We start from the raw sequence: 22,208 nt of genomic DNA on the forward strand, positions 1-22,208 counted from the left end.
TGGCGGAAATGTCATAGAGCCTACTGCGTATGTGTAATAGGATTCATGGGCACTCTCCCCTCCTGTGCCTTTACTATGGCTTACTAATCACAACAGAGTCAGAAGGAAGTAACGTTATAAGGCAAGGTGGTGTGAATCTTGTCTTTTTGAATGAATGGTTTCATTCTATACTAAACTGATTCCCTCAGTGCCTAAAGTGGAAAAGGAGACCTAAAGGAAACTACGCAACCAACTGTACAGTAGAGACACTTTAGGTACCACTGATTGATAAGGAGACACAAAACACTGTATCCGCTCATCAATCTGCTGTTTAATGGCACAGGCCAAGTATTCAAATCCAGAACACATTGATCCTCAAGGTTCTCTTGCTGTCCGTTCTGTGTGCGTGTGTGTGCGCTCTTTAAGATGGGTGTTTTACCTCCACGGCATCAAATCATAGTGTCTACACGCAATCAGTGACAGACGCAAACCTCTTAGAGACACAGAGAAACATGCTGCACTTCCTGCTGCTGAGATGACCCCAGATGACCTCGTAACTTGTTCACGAAACATACACTGTATAGAACCCAACCCTGAACAACATGCCCATGTCACACACCCTGGAGACCCAAAACCTCAGCAGAAGGTATGGCCCATCTTTGACCACTTTACTGCAGACATATGCATTTCTATTAGCTTTATGACTTGCGACTGTGCTTGTCATGACTCAGGTGAGATGTGTACCTTTGACTTTTGTACTGCCTTGTGTTATTCTATACAGCAGATGCCAATAACTCTTCACTCAATACCATCACCGTATACATTTCAGTCAAATGTCGACGGTCCTGCAGGTTGCTAATTGCTCCTATTTGTGTCCTGCTGTTGTTCAAGTTGCTGTCGTGTTGTGTTGACCTGTGTCTTGATTGTATTTGTACTGTTCACACCTGTGTGGCTGTATCCTATTCATTACAAGAGTAGACACAGGCCACCCCTGTCATATAACGCCTCTTCCACTGCATAAACTAGGACTATTTTTCAGCTGACGTCAAGACAGTAGTCTCGTTCAGGAGAGTCAACCTAGAGCAGGCCGTATTAGTGTAACCATCTGCTGAGCCATCTTTTTGATGTTTATATTGCCCCCTTCTGGTCAAACATGGAAAACATTGAGGCCGTGCAAGGCAGTAGTATTTTAATCTAAACAGTTATAATGTCCATCTACATTTTTTTGTTCTAAGTCTGAATTTAATAAAGTTAAGTCATGTCTTTTTGTGAGCGGTCAAATGTTCAGCACCGTTATTTGTGATGTCTTGTAGAAGATGATGTCTTGTAGATGGTGAGCATTCTCACAATTTCAAATTGCATTGCCTAATTCCTGAATATCATGTTAAAATCCAAGCGAAGCTAGTCTAGGTCAAGTGATCTGGTGAAGCCAGGGACACTCCAAAGTGCAAAGGAACTGGAATAGGCTTATAATAACATGCCACTCCCTTTGGGGAATCCCCCCAACAAAAACAGCTTCTGCCTTGCGCGCAGAGTAGCTCATTCACATGGCGCTTCCCTCTCCGCGGAGCAGCTCACATGCTCTGAGCTAGGCAGTCTTAAAATAAGTTTTCAATGTTCCAAAATTATTTGACGTCAGCCTCTAGCTAATGTGGCGACTTTTAGTAGCCGTATGCGTAGCCAACAACTGCAAGACTTCTCGGGAGTTTGAAAGCATTAGTGTTTCTCTCTTTTTTTTGGCCCGAGGTTAACGCGGAGCTATCGGTGTTGGCATGAAACGTAACAATATCTCGTCCCTGTGGTTTCACGACGGAACGGCTATATTTCAGGTGAGATCAACTTCATCTATTTGGAGCGGGCCCACTCCAAAGCGCCGGGTACATCGTCGGGAGCAGGTCAACATCTGACTGCATTATGGCGAGTGGCGACGAGGAGAAGGGGAAAGTTGATTTGTTAGAGGATAACCGAATTGACTCTGGTATCGACTCTTTCAAGTCACTCACTAAAGACGAGCATTACTCCAAGCCTGTACATGAACTGAATCCGGATGATGGAGAGGTTAAAGACAAACTCGACAGCGTGACCGAGGAACGCCATGACTCTGCGTACACTTCATCCTCTATCACAGTCGACAACATTACTGTCATTTTAAAGAGTTGCTTGGCTCCAGGCTCTGATGACACGGAGAACGCCGAGACCCACAATGATCACAAGGAACAGGAAGTCAATCCTCTTACCACCATTACAGATGATGGAGACACGTATGTATTTGTGTTTTTGCCAAATTCACTGATGATTTTACATGTCTGCAAAAAAAAAACTTTTTTCAGGGGGATGTACAAGGCTGTTGTTGACAACTGCCTAGTATACACTCCATTAGTGTTGCAGTCTGTGCATATGCAAGCAGATCGGGTAGCCTTGAATATCTGGAGGCATTGTGGTCTATTTAATATCCTATATTTAGACCACGAGGTTGATATTACCACGCCTTTGTATGTCCACTGTAGCCTAATTGCAATTTAACTTGTGGGGAAAGTGTACGAAACTAAAGCTTTCAAAACTGATCTTAACCAAAGTTAACGAAATGAAAACTAAAGTCGTTTTGAAGGCCAGCGATATAATTTCACTTCAACCAACACAGTTAATGGCATGTCACCTACAAAGTATAAACCAAGATATTGCAGCTGACGTGAAGCCGACGGTCCCCCCAACCAAACTAGCATGGTTTCGAAATATTAAACGAATTTCCTCGTTCTGCAGTGAGAGAACAATCTGATAGGCCTACGGCTTTGTGATTCAAAAGTAAGGTAAGAAGTTCTTAACAAGGAAGGCCCTATGACATGAACCTTTTTGAATTACAAAAAAAAAAAAAAAAACAGACTGTAAACGTGAGGTTTTTTTTTTTTAAATATAAAGTGAATGAGTGAATAGGAACTTGGAGCCGTCTGTCTTCTGGTGCCAGTGTCTGTCACAGAAAGCAGAAGTATAGAATAATGGAATTTCCCTTGCTGGGCTGGACACATTCTGATACCCCTCTCTGGCCTCAAGATCACACACACACACACACACACACACACACACACACACACACACACACACACACACACACACACACACACACCTGCAGACATAAGAAAGCATGAAGTACACGCATCATATCGGGGGGGGGGGGTCTCTTTTTGCATGCATGTTTATGCACGCTTAACTGATTATAAGTAGGCTTTATGTTATGTACTTTTCACATTTCCCACCAGACAGGTTTCCTGTGTTTATTTCCGTCTCCAGCTATAGAACTAGATGTCAATTCATTCGTGACATAAGTGGCCTGTTTTTTACGACCCTGTTTTGTGACATTTTGATGTCTGCGTCTCAAGGAAACAGTCTTGCGGTTGTAGAGGCTACATCGCATCGCCAAAGTGTTTCTGTGACTGAATCATTGATCACTGATTACATTGATCACTGATTACATTGATCACTGATCACGTTGATCACCATGGATAGAGAAGCCGGGCTTTAGCCGAAATCGGGTTTATGCCATCATGTAAACGTACTGATAGTAAATTATGTTTGGGGAGTATAAAGTCATTTCAGTGTCCGGAAGTGTACAAAAGCTCTATGTTATAACAGCCCATGAGCAAATTACTGTTCAAAACAGACAACGTTTGTAGAGATAGTTAAAACTAATTAACTGCTTTCACTTAGCTGACTGTCTGAAGGCCACAATTGAGGTTAAGACAGGTCATCGCATGTAGTGAATCTCTAGAATGCTTTTTTTTCACATTATTCACCGGAACCATCTTATGTGTGGCTGCTAGTAGTAACACTAAAAATACTGGGACATTTAAAAAAAGATTATATCTGGTGGCACTAGGGTAACATTTCCTGTTTTTTTTTTTTTTTTTTTTTTAACCCTTATTGTTCCCTGTAACTTGCCTATGTTTTTTAGGGGAACCTTATTTGAATTAATATTTCAAGTATTTGATGCGCATTCTCACTTTAAGCATTTAAAGTGCAATATGATGATGCTGTTAATTTTGTGTTCTAGTCAAGTCAAGTCTTTTATTGTCAGATACACAGAACAACAGAGTCAGACAGGGCACTGAAATGCTTAGGACAGGACACCATATCACACTACCATAACCTCACATGACATGACATAACATAACATAACATAACATACAGACATAAAAACATAAGTACTCCAACATGATATAACATAACATAACATAACTTAACAATAAGTACTAAACATAAGATAAACATATGAAAAGACAGGGTAGTAGACCTACTAGATAAACAATAAATATACAATATAGATACTAAACATAAATACACATACTAAACAGATACTAAACCGATAAATATACAATATAGATACTAAACATAGATACACATACTAAACAGATACTAAACAGATAAATATACAATATAGATACTAAACATAAATACACATACTAAACCGATAATAAACAGATAAACATACCTACATGAGCTTAACTGAACATATTATACACATAACGATGTATATAACATTCTACGATGATCATCACCACATTATGGAGAACTTGAATAACCTCAAGCCTCTGGAAACACTGTGCACGTTGATTTGATCATTGTGGCAAAAGTTCCAATGTTGCACAACTTTAACCGCTGTGCTTTGACACCCTTCCACTACCTGCGTGCCGATTGATGCTGATCTTTTGTTCAGACGTTTCTCAGTATTTCTTGCCACATTTTTCCCTCCTCTCTCTTTTTATTTCCCTTTGACACCATTCTTCTTCTGAGTCGAATGAAAAGTGTTACACCTACATTCATGCTTAAAATGGTGAACTGATCTTAACATTAACTGGAAACCCCTCTTGTCTATCTGCAGCATCCTGCACCTAGCCATAATCCACGAGGCTGTAGATTTTGCAGATCAGTTGATCGAGCTGTTTCCCAAAGAGATCCTGAACCTTCAGAACAACTTATATCAGGTAAACTCTGCAACATGCCTAATAAACCCTGTTTGCACTGTGATTCCCTGGGTGAGTTTCTGCCCCTTTTAGATTCATGATCTGAACCTACCTCGGAGCTTTCTATCGTGTATATTCTCAGGTGCTTTCATGAGGAAGTAAGTCTGGAACTCCCCTTTCATTGACTAAAAATATATGGCCATTGAGAAAGTAGGTTAGGGTTTGTACTTGTGGGTGAGGAGTGTGAGTACTTCAACAAACTTTAACATATATATATATATAATATAATAAGATAAGATAAACTTGCATTAATCCCGTTAGGGAAATTCAGTTGTCAAAGCATCAAGATTATGAAGTGAATAAAAGGAACAACAGAAATGGTGTATATACAATATATATATACATTTATACTTAAAAAGAGAACCTTGCGAACCTACAGGTTGATTTTGTAATCAGTGACATAACTAGTTGTGTTTGTCAGGCTTTGGCTTGTTATGTAGTTTGGTCCTTGGTATCTGTTTGGCTCCCGTGGTGATATAAGGTAAAGCGAAAACGAAAGGTAGAAATGAACAACACATGGAAAGATATCAGGCCACCCAGAGAACACCTGGGTACTTCCCTCTACTATCATCCAACCTTTGCTCTGCTATCCTTTTTTTTCCATTGAACAAAAATGTGGACATGAAACTATTTTACAAAGACGATCCAACACTCGAGCCAAGTCCTTGTTTGGTCCACAGGCTTGAAGTGACAGTCAGCATTTTAGACTATGACTCATGGAACGCTGTTTCTCTGTCTGAGTCGAAGAGAGGTTACCAAAAGCCACGCAAACAATAAGCCAAATCTCATTAGCCGATTTCCTCTTAGTGGTCAGTGTTGCTCTCCGGCATTGAGTAAGCCTCAGAAGCGTCACCCCACAGTCAAAGACTGGAGGACTGTTGTTTCTCGATGAATAATGGCCCAATCACTCAGTCTGCAATCACTGATTCATGTGCCCCCCACACACACACACACACACACACACACACACACGTTGTTTTTTTTACCACGCATCACGCTGCCTTCTTCTGCCAATCTATTCATCACAAGCCTCCTCCACTGTCCATTGAGGTCGGTGCCCTTTGAGTGGTTGGCTATCAGGCTCCTGTCTTTCCCTGTTTTCATGTAACATTGCCAGTCTCTACTTCTCCAAATCTGACCTCAAACCTCAAACCTCCCTCTCTACTTTCAACCTCCGATCACCATCCCGGTCTCTGGACCGTAGATGCCTAGTCTGTGACCCCCCTCCAACCTGTGTCCCAACACTCCAGCATAGTCCGTGACCCCTCCAACCTGTGTCCCAACACTCCAGCCTAGTCTGTGACTCCCTCAACCTGTGTCCCAACACTCCAGCCTAGTCCGTGACCTCCTCCAACCTGTGTCCCAACACTCCAGACTAGTCCGTGACCTCTCCAACCTGTGTCCAACCACTCCAGTAAGGCCGTGACCCCCTCCAACCTGAGTCCAACCACTCCAGCCTAGTCCGTGACCTCCTCCAACCTGTGTCCCAACACTCCAGCCTAGTCCGTGACCTCCTCCAACCTGTGTCCCAACACTCCAGCCCTTGAGCCAGTGGGGTTTGTTGGGAGGTGGCTAATTGGCTAGATTTCCACTTCTTTTCTGCCTTTGCTTCTTAACCTTTCTTACTTGTGTAGCTCTTTTGTGTCTTATTCTGCTTCTTGTATGTTTAATTACCCTGAAAAGCACCATATCAAATGCATGTATTATATTTATTATTTTATTTATTATATTTATTTATTATTCTCGCATCAACATACATTTTGGTTGGAGTGTACCTTCTGATGAATTCTGTTTTCTAAGTATTTCTGCTCTTTGGCAAGACGCTTAACATACTGTGGAATAAAGAAAGAAAAACGTCAAAAATTAAAAATTAAAACATGGGGTGTGGGGGTTAGTTGGGCAAGGCAAGGCAAGGCTGAAGAGGCGGGTTTAAAGGGCCTTTTTGAATGATGACAGTGCCTGGACGTAATGAAGGAACTTCTTCCCTTCCTGTGTGGTTCCTCCAGACACCATTACACCTGGCCACTTACCTGGACCTGCCGCCGGTGGTGCGGAGGCTGGTGGGGAGGGGGGCCAGTCTGGCCCTGCAGGACCACGATGGGAACACCCCGCTCCACGTTGCCTGTGAGCAGGGCCGTGCGGAGTGTGCCAGTGAGATGACCCGGGATATCCCGCCCAGCCAGCTCGTCCCGGTACTGGAATCCCAGAACTGGAGAGGTGAGTGTCTTCTGGGATGTGCGGTCACTGAGTGAAAGTGCATTATGGGAAATGAATGCAGAGAGGTTATTGCCAAGAAGTGGTGGCTAGTGCATAGTTGGCACTGGTTCACAGACCTTTAACCAACTGAACAAACTGTCAGTAGGTTTCACATAACATGACTGCTCATCCCCCACTACCACCCATCAGTCTCTCGCTCTCTCTCTCTCTCTCTTTCCTTCCTTCCTTCCTTCCTTCCTTCCTTCCTTCCTTCCTTCCTTCCTTCCTTCCTTCCTTCCTTCCTTTCTTTCTTTCTTTCTCACTCTCTCTCACACTCTCTCTCTCTCTCTCTCTGAAACGTATTTGCTTAACCAGCATAATTTCCCCAGGGTACACACAGACTGATGTCATAAATCATAACTCTCCACCCCTGGGATGTTTAAAATGCAGCTGGAAATGTTTGGCTGACCGCCAGTAATCCTGCCGATTGAATATATAGTTTTTACAAAGAGGAGATGGGTTAACTTAAATAGGTAGACCAATGTTGAGTTCTTGTCTATGCTTGTTCCTATTGTTTAAACATATTCTCTATAGGCTCTTCTGTTGACTCTCTGTGAAATGAATGTTATTAATCTGTGGAAAAGCGCAATCATTGAAGCAAATCAGGCAAATGGCCATAGCAAAACGCCTTGGGGTGCATGCAGCATGTCATGCCATTAGGTTTGTTACAGCTTTACCAACCAATGTGTTCTTCATCCGCCACTATTGAGTGCCTGGAAAGTCCACATCTCAGTATATTTGGGAAACCTTCATAATTTCAAGTTCTAAATGTATGTACTGTTCAGACAGATGTGATTTACGTGTACATCCCTACTCTCAGGGTCAGGGTTAGTGAGTTAGACATGAGTGATTTACGTGGATATCCCTGCTCTTAGGGTTAGTGAGTTAGATATGAGTGATTTACGTACCTCCCTGCTCTCAGGGTTAGGGTTAGTGAGTTAGATGTGAGTGAGTGAGTTAGACGTGAGTGATTTACGTGGATATCCCTGCTATCAGGGTTAGGGAGTTAGATGTGAGTGATTTACGTACCTCCCTGCTCTCAGGGTTAGAGTTAGTGATTTAGATGTGAGTGAGTGAGTTAGACGTGAGTGGTTTACGTGGATATCCCTGCTATCAGGGTTAGGTAGTTAGATGTGAGTGAGTTAGATGTGAGTGATTTACCTGGATATCCCTGCTCTTAGGGTTAGTGAGGTTAGATGGGAGTGAGTGAGTAAGATGTGAGTGAGTGAGTTAGATGTGAGTGAATGAGTTAGATGTGAGTGAGTGAGTTAGATGTGAGTGAGTGAGTGAGTGGGTAAGATGTGAGTGAGTTAGACGTGAGTGAGTGAGTTAGACGTGAGTGAGTGAGATGTGAGTGAGTGAGTTAGACGTGAGTGAGTGAGTTAGATGTGAGTGAGTGAGTTAGATTTGAGTGATTTACGTACCTCCCTGCTCTCAGGTGTCACCTGCCTCCACCTGGCTACGTTGCGCAGACGTCATCGGCTCATGAAGGTCCTCATCAAGAAGGGCGCCTACCTGAACGCACAGGTGAGCTTGGAATTGTGTGCAGCGACGACTGTGCTTCAGACCTTTCACCTGGGGCTCATCTCTGTCTTCCTCCATGCCGAAAGGCTTGGGGAAAATGTCAATTCATTGTACTGGCACTACTCTATGTGGTGGTACATTTGGACACTTCTGATCAGTTGACTCTTCTTGAAAACATGAATCTGATTACGTTAGAGTTGCAGTCCAAAGCTCCTGAAGGTATTATTACTACAATGTGTTACCATGCAAGAATTCATAATTCTATCCAAAACAAATGCTGCATTGTGAGAAGATCAGTCAGAACTTCAGTCAGAGATTCAGTCAGGGTAGGAACAAAGAGAGAGTACCACTTCAGTCTGAAGGCGGCTGTGAGGCGAGCTGACTGGGTCTTGTAAGATTCATGAGGCTGTAACTGGAGTCGGGGCAGTAAAGCCGGGCCCAGAGGGCTGACGATGTGCAGGGACTTTTTTTTCTGGCGTCCCCCCTGCTTCTGCCAGGCCTCTCGTATGACCACAGGAAGAGCTCCGGATCAACGGCCATTTCAGATCCACAGGGTTATTAAGGGTCATTGGGACGGGGCGCAATGCTGGGCCTATTACCAAGCTGCGGAAAATCTGCCGTTTCAGTCTTGTCGAAATCACTGTAGACCAAATCAACCTAACTGAAACTTAAGTGTATTAATAGTGAGGGAGTCTTGAGAGATTTGGTACCAGAGCAATCATTGTGTTTTTTTCCCCACAATCATGGGTGATGTAGTGTTAACTTGTGACCGTGTGGCTGCCAGAAGGCTTGTATTTCTTGTTAGTCTCATATTATGTGTCATTTTACACCTCCCTCCCTCTCACTTGATTTCCTATTTTTGTTCCATCTCCCGTGGTTCTTATGTCTCTATGGGCGCACTCTTCCAGAGACACAGCCTATGGCCATTCTTACCAGCATCCTTTCTTTTGTTTTAATTTGATTTAGTCAGTTCCATCATGTCAGTTCTGAGTAGGGGCATTTTTTTTCATACATTCATATGGCCCAGCAATGATTTTTATTATTTTATTCATAAAGTATTATTTTTGACAGATTATCGATTAGCTATATATAATCGAGAGTTTTTTTTGTATTTGGCATCTTCTGAGGCTGCAGTTAGTTGACTGTTTACTGTTTTCAGTTAGTTATATAATATAATATGTTTCATCAATATGTGTCTGTTTTGACAAACTTTATTTCCTGCCTGCACACCAGGAAGGGACGAGTGGCAAGACCCCGCTACACATGGCCGTGGAGCTCCATGACGTCACGGCCGTGACCCTGCTGCTGAACCAGGGGGCGAACGTCGACGCTGCCATGTTCAATGGCTGCACGCCGCTGCACCTGGCCGTCGGCAGGCAAGACGCCACCATTGCCAACCTCCTGTGCCATTCGGGCGCCGACCAGATGATCAGGAACATGGAGGACGAGACCGCGCTAGACCTCGCCGATGGAAACGATGACGTAAGTCTCGACCTATTAGAGGGACAGTTGAGGTCGGATGTTTACACACACATTGGCTAAGTGCATTCAAACTAAGTTTTTCACAATCTGAACCTTTCAGCTCAATATATATCCTGTCTGAGAGTTCGTCCAACTCCTTAATTTTGATGATGGGTACATGTACATACACTTTGTTAATATTTAGTGGCTCTGCCTCTAAGTTGTGTAACCTGAATCAAACGTTCAGGGCTAGCGTTTAGGGTTAGCTTTTCACAACACAACACTCTGCCCTATTCCTCCTGGCAGAACCTGTGGGCTTCTTAGCACAAACCCGCCTTTTCAGGTTCAGCCCACACATTTTCTGTTCGATTAAGGACAGGACTTCGTAATGGCCACTCCAAACCTTTACTCAGTTGTCCACAAGCCATTTTGTCACCATTTTAGAGGTCCTGCTGAAATGCCCATTTGCGTCCAAACGTTAGCATTCTGGCGTTAGCCTTCTGGCTGATGTCTTCAGGATGAAGTTTCAAAACATCCACATAATTCTTGATGCAACCAATTTCATGAAGTACACCAGTTCCCCTTTCAGCAAAACAGAACCAGCCCACACAACATGACGCTGCCGCCCCCGTGCTTTACGGATGGGAGGGTGTTCTTTGGCTTACAAGCCTTCTCCTTCTTCCACCATACATAACGTTGATCATTAAGGACAAACTATTTGTATTCTAATCTAACCAGAGAACATCCCTGTTAAAGGTAAGCTCTCTGACACAGTGCTCACCTGCATACTTTAGTCTTTTTTTTGTTATGCCGGTCTTGGAGAAGGGGCCTCCTCCTTGAGGAACAGCCTTCCGGGTTATGACGATACAGCACTCTCTTTACTGTGGATGGAGATACCAGTTACCTCCAGTTACCTCCAACAATTTCAACAGTTCCTTGACTTTTGTCCTTTGATGCTTTTGAACTTTTGAACAGAAACCAGTCTTGTGGAAGTCAATATTTTTTTTTCTAAGGTCTTGGCTGATTTCCCCATGAAAGGCCAAAGGACGCATCTTGGCTGATCTCTTTTAGATTTCCCCATGATCAGCCAAACGACACTGGTTATTAAGGGATGCCCTAAAGACTGCCACGAGTACACCTCTAATTTACTCCCAATAATTACCGTTAGCCAATCTGAAGCTTCCAAAGTCATGACATCAGTGTCCAGAAGCTTCCAGGCTGTTTAAAGAGAAGGTGAACTTGGTGTATGTTGACTTTTGACCCGCTAGAATGGTGATTTTGTGATTTAAAAGCAAAATAAATGTGTCTCTGATCAACTGTGGGAAATCGACTTCCTAACTTACACGCCCAAAGACATTTATGGTAACTGAAGTGACTCTGAAGTGATGATTTTTTTGTTTTAAGTTTGAATGTCTTAAGTACAAGTGTCTGTAAACGTCTTAACTCAACTGTACAAGTGACACTTGATGTGGGTCACTTAAAGCAAATATTTTTTTTGTAAGTAAATAGATTACATTGTCTATTTGAGGATAATGGTTCACACATTACACGCAAGCACAGGGTTGAATGCAAGATAATTAATGTGGATGATATGCCTGGTTGTGGACGTGTCTTTTTCAAACTGGGTATGGTACAGGTGATCTGCATTGTAGGCTAAATTTGACTATTGTTTATGTGAAATGTGACTATTTTTTTCTTGTCCTACAGATCCTTGCCCTGTTCCCCTTTGATGACATTCAGATCTCTGGAAGGTCCGTGGTCGGGGTGAATTTCTAGATCAAAGAGCAAGACGCGGCACGCTCATAGAACAAGCCAAAATGCCTTCCACCCACTGGGAACCTCATCATATACCTGTAGATATTTAAATATGTATAGAAAACAGTATCTCTATCAAAAGCAACTACTGCAACTAAGTCATTAGGATTGAAGTACATATCATGAATTTTCAACATCGTGGCTTGAAGAAATCTTACACCATTAAAGGTACAAATATTTAAAGACATGTCTGTCAAGTTGATTGTTATAGTATATGTTATGTTCTAATCAGGCTATTTTTCTCTTTTCTGAAATAAGTTATTCATCATAGGCATTTGTGCATTTTGTAATGGAAAAGTATTGCTGTGTATGATTTAACAGTAGTTTTATAGGATGGGAGGAATGCTTTCAACCACTTCTGCCCGGCAAGTTAGTGTTAGATCATCTCTACCTTGTAAATTGTGAATTTCAGTTGGCTGGATTTGTTTTTATGTTACATTGTCTAAAGTGCAGTGCTCTCAGATTTGTCACTAGGCTATATGGAAACAATGGAAATATACCCTGGTCAGTTGAAACTAATACGTTGTTCACGAATATATCGCCTTTGGCAGTAAACCCTGTCTAGGACATTTGATTTGAGAAACGCACTCTATTCTGAAGACTTTTCTTATTTAAATAAACGATCATACCAAGATGGCTCTATGTGGGTACGAGTTGGTGCCTTGTTTTGTTATGATCATACTTGTACAGATACGCTGTTCATTTCTTGAGTCGTGAGTATCGTCAGGGGTCAACTGATGGGTTTTACTGGATGGCATTCAGTTAGTTTCTCCAAATTAACAACAGTAGTCTATGTTTTCTAATAAAAAAAATGTAAATGCTCTGTCGTGTCTGTTTTTTTGTGAGTTACTTGCTTAGCCATGCGGATGAAAAGAGGTTAACGGATGTTGGTTATGGCAACGTCAGCCCAATTTTTTTCAGTGCTGTCTTTAGCGAAGCTGCCTCAAACTCTTGAGTGAAGCTGCCTCAAACTCTTTAGCGAAGCTGCCTCAAACTCTTTAGTGAAGCTGCCTCTAACTCTTTACCGAAGCCGCCTCGAACTCTTTAGCGAAGCTGCCTCGAACTCTTTAGCGAAGCTGCCTCAAACTCTTTAGTGAAGCTGCCTCTAACTCTTTAGTGAAGCTGCCTCTAACTCTTTAGCGAAGCTGCCTTGAGCTCTTTACCGAAGCCGCCTCGAACTCTTTAGCGAAGCTGCCTCAAACTCTTTAGCGAAGCTGCCTCTAACTCTTTAGCGAAGCTGCCTGGAACTCTTTAGCGAAGCTGCCTGGAACTCTTTAGTGAAGCTGCCTCTAACTCTTTAGCGAAGCTGCCTGGAACTCTTTAGCGAAGCTGCCTGGAACTCTTTAGCGAAGCTGCCTCTAACTGTTTAGCGAAGCTGCCTCTAACTGTTTAGCGAAGCTGCCTCTAACTCTTTAGCGAAGCTGCCTCGAACTCTTTAGCGAAGCTGCCTCGAACTCTTTAGCGAAGCTGCCTCTAACTGTTTAGCGAAGCTGCCTCGAACTCTTTAGCGAAGCTGCGGGAGCCCTGCTGGTTTTGTTCCAATTATTCTTATTCGTGTTTCTTTTTATATTTTATTTATTTAATTTGATCCGCTACAAGTGTATGCGCAGCAAAAAACACAAGGCCTAGAAACGCCAAAATTGGCAGGGGTGGAAGTTTCACTCACTTCTCAAGCACATCAAATTACACTCATTGACCTCAAGGTGGCGCTGTAATAATCAAGTTTATGGTAGTTTTCATCATAAACGTCCCTGCCCATGTTATTTATGAAAGAATTCAACGTAGGCTGTCACACTGAGATTTGTTGTTTTTCCAGATGCCCAAAGTCATTGACCTATCTGATCTCAGCCTAGCATCCAAATAAATACATCTCAACATTTTCTTCGATTGCACATACTCCACATTCAAATGCTTAGAAAACAATGTGAATAGGCTGAAAATGCAAGAAGTATTTCAACAAAATGTAAATTTGTCATTCTTTTTATTTGTTATGTTAGTGTTCATGTCTGATAAATAAAACTATGCAGAGTTACATGTGTGTAAAAACTTGTGATATTACTCTACCTTGTCAGTGGGCACGCTTCTTTGGCTTCTGCAGTTGTCTTTGCCAGTTCCATATCTTTCAGCTTGTCAACAAATACATGTGTAACACTGTCCATTAGGGAGCCTCTGCGGCTAAAAGTGAGCTACACTCAGCAACTTTTGGGGGAGCTTAGAAGCAAAAAATACCAATTCTCCCGGAATGGGGCTTTAAGTTGTTACATTTCGATATGTCAATCAAATTTAAGTAGTGTTGGGGTTTAACTAAACTGAGCACTGTGTCATCTCGTCTTCAGTTCCTGCTTGCCTTAACACAAGATGATTTAAGTAGTGTTGGGGCTTAACTGTGAACCGAGCACTGTGTCATCTAGTCTTCAGTTCCTGCTTGCCTTAACACAAGATGATTTAAGTAGTGTTGGGGTTTAACTGTGAACCGAGCACTGTGTCATCTAGTCTTCAGTTCCTGCTTGCCCTAACACAAGATTATTTAAGTAGTGTTGGGGCTTAACTTTAAACCGAGCACTGTGATATCTCGTCTTCAGTTCTTGCTTTCCTTAACACTGTGCCCTGCTGTACCTGCAGCCTACTCAAACGGCAATGGTATACTCACTTTGAGCACATCACTTCCTTGCTAAGCAGCAGCTCTATTTCCTGTCAGCTGTGTGTGTAAGAGATACCATCTACTATCTTCCTTCTTGCAGTCTTGCTCGTGCCTATTAAACGCATTAAAGTGCTGGGTCAACCTAGTCCATCCAAATGGGTTAACATTGCTATTTCAACCCAGCCACTGGGTAAATTGGACCAACAATATTGGGTTAACAGGAATGCAGACAAATGGCTTTATTTATTCATGTTAAAACACAATACTTTGTCTGTAACCTGTTCAATTGTTTGTTCTCCGAATGCTGTGAAGGCGTCTAGCCTCCTCTGAAGGACCCAACTTGGAAGGACGCAGAGGGACCCGTCCTCAAAGGAAGCATCCTTGACTTTGAGAAACACCCTCACCCTTAGTTATATGCCTCGAATTTACGGTGTTGTGATTGGATGAAATTGAAAGAGATACGTATGATAGGCTGCAGAGAATGTCCTTATGAAAAAGATGCATTTTTGAATCAAGCACATCAGGAAAGTAAAAAAAAAAAAATCATAACATAATAACAACAGTAATCATGCATGTGGGTTGCATTAAAACTGAGATTCCTGTTTTGCAATGCTTGATTCTCAGCTACATGATGCCATAATATTACTGTTTAATTAAGGGATGGACGAAAACTGTAAGTAAGTAAGTTTCAGCTAGTGGCAAAGAGCTTGTTTAAATCGATCTACGTAGCCACGTAGGCTGCTTGGAGTGCCGACTTTGCAGTGTGTATAGTTGTGAGTTGGTAGTCCTCCTTTCCAAATGGTGTCACTGTTGGACTAGAACAGGCATCTCCATAGTCTGTCATGGTGGTCTCGGGTTTCAGCACTCTGTTGGCAGTGGCAAGGGAGGAGATCTATTCTGAGTTGAACACTGAAGTGAAGCCTTTACTTCTCGCTAGCTGTCCAGGTAAGAGCAGTGTGTGGAGACATGTCAAAATTACACTTTGATCTGCCAATGTCACCGTTATATTGCTAATGTTATTTGGAATTGATTCTCCGCAGTTCATGCCCGGACCCAACGGAGGTAGTGGAAGTGTGTGGCGTCTCTGAAACGCCAGTGTTCGGAGCTCGAGAAGAGTTGAGAGAAAATGCCATCTTTTTCATGGAGGTAGGCGGTTAATACTTGGAATTATACAGCGGTACTTTGATGGTCTTAAATTCCTATAGACAGGATGAACTGTCTTGGCATTGTATATATGTATATATATTTTGTTCCTCTCCGTGGTTGCTAGGGCAGTCAACACTTCGTTGTCAGCTTGCCTCTAGGTAACGTTAGCCAGCTAACAGTTATTTAGCATAAGTGAGTTACATTGAAATTGACCAGCTCTTTGGCCATTTTAGTTTTAGCTTTTGAAGAACCCATGGTGTTTATGTTGTGCAATTGCAGTGCAAAGAATGATAACGACTTGTTACATTCGTTGTTGTTACCTCCATCCTCTAGCCGTAACGATAGCAGGAAATGGTATTTAGCGCTACTATTGACAGCTGTTAATGTTAGACAGCAACTTGTAAACTTGCTAGCTTACTAGCATTAACTCACCCAAAACTAATTATTTTAAATTTAACGCCAGGATGCATTTATCATTCACACTTACTTTTAGTGTCTAACGTCAACAAAATAGCTTTAGATAGGTAGCCATCAGCTTAAATGCTTGCGCCACATGTGTAAAGTGAAGTCAAAACGTCATGTTGTGTAAGTCACATTAGTTTGCGTGCAAATCTATCATTTCCCAACTACGATTAACAATTACGTTTTGTTGTTTACACTACCTATCTGGCTATTATTGCCTTCTATATGTATGTGAACAGGCTAATGTTATTCCTGGTTAAGAACACGACCAGCCTCAGCTTTTTTTCCCAGGGGAAAGCATCAGCCTCTATGTTATTAGGCCACGCTGGCAGAATATCCGGGAAGGTTGATGGGTCTTAGCTGTCCCACCTAAGATTTCTCTGGTCAACAGCAGCATTCATATCCTGGATGTAATCCGAATCCATGTGAATGCAGACGCGCCCACCCTGCCTATTCATAAATGTTGACGCTAGACAATACTGAACGTTTGCTGGTCGATCTAGCTGTTGACTTTCCTTTCATTAAGCAGGACATTTACCATAAAGGTAGGCTTATGTATCCAAATATCTCATCAGAAGGCATTCAACTCCTTGTTTCATGAACTGCCCGTTCAAAAGGCCAGGTTGTTCCATAGTGGGCGACTGCTGGTGTTGCCATTGGCCTGGATGGCACTGGGCCTCCACACAAAGAGGCTCTGTTGGGGCATGGGCTTGAGGGAGGAGGCCTATCCTAAGAATCTCTCTCGCACAGACATACACAGAGCGCTGTATGTGAAATGTGCCGTGTTGAAGGGTCCGAAGTTACCTTTTTACCCTGGAATACTTTTTTTTTTTTTTTTTAACGAACCCTAAATCTTGTTTTGTCATTATTTTCTTGACACTTGTTATTGGGAGTAACTTAATAGTAGTGCTTTGTTTAACCACTTTACTCTGCCTTATTCTCCCCTTCCCTTTTACGTGTGCCCCCCCTGCCCCCCAGGCTGTTTCTCATGCTTGGCTCTTGGCCTCTGGCTCTTGCTGAGTCAGACGGGTCCTCTGTACTGGAAGGATGGCAAGACATGTGGCTCTTCAGGTTCTTCCTCAATATCCTAGGCTACGCCACCATCATCATCCCAGGCTATTTTCTCATCAGCTACTTCAAGAGGATCAACTATTTAGAAACCGGTGAGGGATTTACCATTTTGAATGCATTTTATTGAATACTTAAATCAAACGCTTAAACTTAAAAAAAAATACAATTCTGCTTCTTTATTAAATGCGCCCCCTACCCCCCTTAGGTCGCGGCCTTTGCTTCCCTCTTATAAAGGCCTGTGTGTTTGGGAGCGAGGCAAAGACAGGTCTCCTGGATGATGTGTCTGTTACGTCCAGGAACGACGCAGAGTCCACTTCCTCCACACGCCAGGCCATTAAGTTGGTATTTTGTGCGGCTGGACTTCAGGTGAGAATATTCCAGGTTGTGGTAGTATAGCGAAACGTCCTCAGGTTCTCATCATAGCTGCCACTTCAACATTTCTAAGTCATTTCACTCAGTTAGGAACCTTCCTAACCACAATGAGCTCTTGTTCAACTGGTAGGAGCAAGGTGCTTCCGCATTGGGTTGTCTTCCTGATCATCATTATGGTTCCTAATGATTGGTTTATATATATTTTATGATTGGACCAGAGAAAGCAGTCATGTGGTGGAGGGTACCCCTATATGTGGTGCAGGGTACCCACTTATGTGGTGCAGGGTTCCCAGTTATGAGTAAAACACTAATGTGGTGCAGGGAACACTTATGTGGTGCAGGGTACCCAGTCATGAGAGAACACTTATGTGGTGCAGGGTACCCAGTCATGAGGGAACACTTATGTGGTGCAGGGTACCCAGTCATGAGGGAACACTTATGTGGTGCAGGGTACCCAGTCATGAGAGAACACTTATGTGGTGCAGGGTACCCAGTCATGAGAGAACACTTATGTGGTGCAGGGTACCCAGTCATGAGAGAACACTTATGTGGTGGAGGGTACCCAGTTATGAGGTGCAGGGTACCCAGTTATGTGGTGCAGGGTACCCACTTATGTGGTGCAGGGTACCCACTTATGTGGTGCAGGGTACCCACTTATGTGGTGCAGGGTACCCACTTATGTGGTGCAGGGTACCCACTTATGTGGTGCAGGGTACCCAGTTATGTGGTGCAGGGAACACTCATGTGGTGCAGGGTACGCAGAGGTATGAGAGAACACTTATGTGGTGCAGGGTACCCAGAGGTATGAGAGAACACTCATGAAACAGGATTTCTCTACTACTATTACCAGTTCCGAGGTGTGAGTGGGGAATGTGAACATTAACAATTAGTTTCCATTACTTAAAGTATTGGCTTAGTGTAGCACATTTTATATGTAGGTAAGATGGTTTTATATAGGTATCATAAACTAAAAACATTGTCAGTATATATATCAGTCAGCACTGTATGTACTGTGAGCCCTTTTATTGTTCTTATATAGGAATCATTAACTGGACAGGTTCAATAGAAACGTGTCACTAACAGGAAAACTTTTTATAGTTGTACAATACACAGGGCAGTATAACATTGCAGTGTACTACTCGATGGCTTTAGCTGTGGCCATTTCAAAGCAAAGTTTTCAGAAGCCTAGCGATGTTAAAGGCAGAGGCAGGAGTGGCCTGAGTTAAGTTTGGAGCAGACGGCTTGAGACGAGAGTCAAAAAAGGGTCTCGGCCTCTGAGAATCATTACAGTAAGCACTAGGGATGGGTATCCTTAGGGTTTTTTCCGATACCGGTGCTAAACCGATACTTTTAAAACGATACCGGTGCCTGAACCGATACTTTTTTTTACCAAAACCTTTCTTTAATGTTGTCAATCGTTGTTTTGTGCTGTTTATAAAAATTAAAGTATAGGTTCTGGTACCGTTTAGGCACTGGTATCGTTTTAAAAGTATCGGTTAAGCACCAGTATCGAATAAAATAAACAAAAACAATACCCATCCCTAGTAAGCGCTGTATGTACTGTGAGCCCTTACATTGATTTTAATGAATATATAAACCAGATCAACTCTATTTGAGTGTGAGATGGGGGGATGGGTTGGGAGGAGTGGGAATGGTTCTGGTTCTGGTTTTGGTTGGTCAGGAGGCTAATGATAAATGATCTGAAGAAAGCGGTGTGTCACGACCTTTGCTAGTTTTGGCACACTGAAAGTATTGCCCTTTGGTAAGCAATGCTGTGGCTGTGCTATGTGTCTGGATTTCTTTTCGTGATAGAGGGGGAATGTATTGTGTCACTGGGCCGCTGGTTCAGCCTATAACTGAACTTTTAAGTCTATACCATCCTCCTTCAACAGCACTGATATCCTTTCCACTGTGAGTGTGTGAGTGTGTGAGTGTGTGAGTGTGTGAGTGTGTGAGTGTGTGAGTGTGTGTATGTGTGTATGTGTGTTTGTGTGTGTTTTTGTGTGTGTGTTTGTGCGCGCGCGCATGCATGCGTGCGAGGACGGGGTGTAGTATTTTGTCTGAAAGGCCCATCCCTAATTCACACACAACTTTTAAATAACTAGTAGCACTAGCATTGCAACTCTGTGGCATTTAGTTTTACAAGACCAGCTGATGTAACATTGAAGAAGCTGTTTACACGGGTACGGTCAATACATTTATTATGTTGTAACATAAAATACTGTAATGCGTAATTAAGTATAGCCTGTAGATGCTTTATATTGACAGCATTAATATACAGTGTAAAAAGTGTAATTTATAATGCCGATTGATAAAGGTAGACAACAGAAGAAAAGGTCATTTTGAATTTAGTTTTACAAAACCAGCTGATGTAACATTGAAGAAACTGTGTCTATACATATATACTGTAATGCGTAATTAAGTATAGCCTGTAGATGCTTTTTATGCAGTCTTAAGCTGGTAAAAGAAGTGTTCAGACAGCATTAATATGCTGTGTAAAAAGTGTAATTTATGATGCCGATTGATAAAGGTAGACAACAGAAGAAAGGGTCATTTTGAATTTAGGCACGGCAAATTCTGAGATTTTTGTTGTACCTCGATTGTTTGACCATTTGTGCCAAGGTTTTGTGCAGTCATTCATGATGTCATAAACCTACGTACTAAGTTTCATGTTGATTGGACATTCCAAGCTGCTGAAATTTGATTTGCTGCTGTCAGCCACATTAGAAAATGTCACTATGAGCCCCTGTAATGTGAATTAAAAAAAAAAAAAAAAAAAAAGGTTACTTCTAGCACCTACCTCCTTATGGTCCATTTGTTGGAACTCAGAGAGAGAGAGAGAGGGGGGGGGGGGGGGGGGGGGGTAGGAGAGAAGGTGAATATCCCACTAATTGAAACCAGTCCTGATCTCTGCACACGGACTGAAACATTGTCAGTATATCCCTCTAATGTGTGTGCGTGTTTTTGTGCGGTTGATTCCCCAGGCCTCCTACCTGACGTGGGGCGTGCTGCAGGAGCGCGTGATGACGCGCTCGTACGGGGTGGGCGAAGCCGGGGCGGAAGGCGGCGAGCGTTTCAAGGACTCGCAGTTCCTGGTGTTCATGAACCGCATCCTGGCGCTGACGGTGGCGGGCCTGTGGTGCGCCCTCTTCAAGCAGCCACGGCACGGCGCGCCCATGTACAAGTACTCCTTCGCCTCGCTGTCCAACGTGCTGAGCAGCTGGTGCCAGTACGAGGCGCTCAAGTACATCAGCTTCCCCACGCAGGTGCTGGCCAAGGCCTCGAAGGTCATCCCCGTCATGCTCATGGGCAAGCTGGTGTCGCACAAGACCTACGAGTACTGGGAGTACCTCACCGCGGCGCTCATCTCCGTGGGCGTCAGCATGTTCCTGCTGGCGAGCTCCAACGACAAGCACCCGTCCACGGTCACCACCTTCTCGGGCGTCTTCATCCTGGCGGGCTACATCGTGTTCGACAGCTTCACGTCCAACTGGCAAGACAACCTGTTCAAGCACAAGATGTCGTCGGTGCAGATGATGTTCGGCGTCAACCTCTTCTCCTGCATGTTCACCGTGGGCTCGCTGCTGGAGCAGGGCGCCTTCTTCAACTCCGTGGGCTTCATGCTGCGGCACTCGGAGTTCGCCTTCCACGCCGTGCTGCTGTCGGTGTGCTCCGCGTGCGGCCAGCTGTTCATCTTCTACACCATCGGCCAGTTCGGCGCCGCCGTCTTCACCATCATCATGACGCTGCGGCAGGCCTTCGCCATCCTGCTCTCCTGCTTCCTCTACGGCCACGCCGTCTCCACCGTGGGTGGGTTCGGCGTCGGCGTGGTATTCCTCGCACTGTTCCTCCGCATCTACGCCCGCAGCCGCCTCAAGAAGGCCGGCAAGAGAGCCACGCCACCTCCGCTACAGAAGGTGTGAGATGCAGAGCGAGGATGGGGGGGTGGGGTGTTAGGGTGGGGGGGGGGGGGGGGGAATAAAGGATAGAAGAGACTTTTGTACAGACACCACATTTTTAGTGGTGGCTTTGTCAGTCCCGGTGTTTTATTGTATTTTTTTTGTTTGTGTTTTGTTATTGTTTTTGTTTTGTTCAACTGTATTTCTTTTTTTTCAGTTGCTGATTTTGTACTGTTACAGGGGTACTAATAGAGAGAGAAAAAAGGGATAATGCCTTTCAAAGTCTTCTGGTGATGATAAGGGATTGGACGTGGGCTGCAGTAGTACCAGCCCAGCCCAGATGATTGTGGCACCGCCACCTCCTGAGTGTGACCATAAACACCCAACCAGCCAGCCAGATAGCCAGTGAGCCAGCTGGTCTCAGAGTGTTGCGTATCCGGTTGTAGGACGCTCCTGTTAAGTAACACAAATCCACATTCCCCCTAATGTGTGCATGTCTCTGCAGTAGTGTTGTGGAAGCTGAAGGTGAAGGCTGATGCGTTTCCTGTGAGGTGTTAGCTGCAACAG

General features: G+C 43.5%; 2 protein-coding genes across 2 annotated transcripts; both read left to right on the forward strand.

Annotated features, from left to right (window-relative positions):
- The first annotated feature begins 1,571 nt into the window (after positions 1 to 1,571).
- On the forward strand, positions 1,572 to 12,873 carry nfkbie (nuclear factor of kappa light polypeptide gene enhancer in B-cells inhibitor, epsilon). Its single transcript, XM_080853464.1, has 6 exons — positions 1,572 to 2,240; positions 4,853 to 4,955; positions 7,001 to 7,211; positions 8,689 to 8,777; positions 10,008 to 10,256; positions 11,943 to 12,873. The coding sequence occupies exons 1-6, from the start codon at positions 1,894 to 1,896 to the stop codon at positions 12,009 to 12,011; spliced, it is 1,068 nt and encodes a 355-aa protein (XP_080709590.1). The 5' UTR covers positions 1,572 to 1,893; the 3' UTR covers positions 12,012 to 12,873.
- A 2,727-nt stretch (positions 12,874 to 15,600) lies between these two features.
- Positions 15,601 to 21,673, forward strand: slc35b2 (solute carrier family 35 member B2). Its single transcript, XM_080854372.1, has 5 exons — positions 15,601 to 15,636; positions 15,732 to 15,837; positions 17,278 to 17,462; positions 17,576 to 17,736; positions 20,727 to 21,673. The coding sequence occupies exons 2-5, from the start codon at positions 15,818 to 15,820 to the stop codon at positions 21,663 to 21,665; spliced, it is 1,305 nt and encodes a 434-aa protein (XP_080710498.1). The 5' UTR covers positions 15,601 to 15,636; positions 15,732 to 15,817; the 3' UTR covers positions 21,666 to 21,673.
- Positions 21,674 to 22,208: the final 535 nt, after the last annotated feature.

The sequence above is a fragment of the Sprattus sprattus genome, assembly GCF_963457725.1.
Source record: "Sprattus sprattus genome assembly, chromosome: 16".
In the NCBI taxonomy this organism is placed as follows: domain Eukaryota; kingdom Metazoa; phylum Chordata; class Actinopteri; order Clupeiformes; family Clupeidae; genus Sprattus; species Sprattus sprattus.

What these genes read in the sequence shown, in the direction of transcription:
- nfkbie (XM_080853464.1), top strand. Translation starts at nt 1,894, where the DNA reads ATGGCGAGTGGCGACGAGGAGAAGGGGAAAGTTGATTTGTTAGAGGAT. An exon ending in GCGCCTACCTGAACGCACAG is followed by an intron (nt 8,778 to 10,007) that starts GTGAGCTTGGAA and finishes CCTGCACACCAG; the next exon opens with GAAGGGACGAGTGGCAAGAC. An exon ending in TCGCCGATGGAAACGATGAC is followed by an intron (nt 10,257 to 11,942) that starts GTAAGTCTCGAC and finishes CTTGTCCTACAG; the next exon opens with ATCCTTGCCCTGTTCCCCTT.
- slc35b2 (XM_080854372.1), top strand. Translation starts at nt 15,818, where the DNA reads ATGCCATCTTTTTCATGGAG. An exon ending in GATCAACTATTTAGAAACCG is followed by an intron (nt 17,463 to 17,575) that starts GTGAGGGATTTA and finishes TACCCCCCTTAG; the next exon opens with GTCGCGGCCTTTGCTTCCCT. An exon ending in TTTGTGCGGCTGGACTTCAG is followed by an intron (nt 17,737 to 20,726) that starts GTGAGAATATTC and finishes TTGATTCCCCAG; the next exon opens with GCCTCCTACCTGACGTGGGG.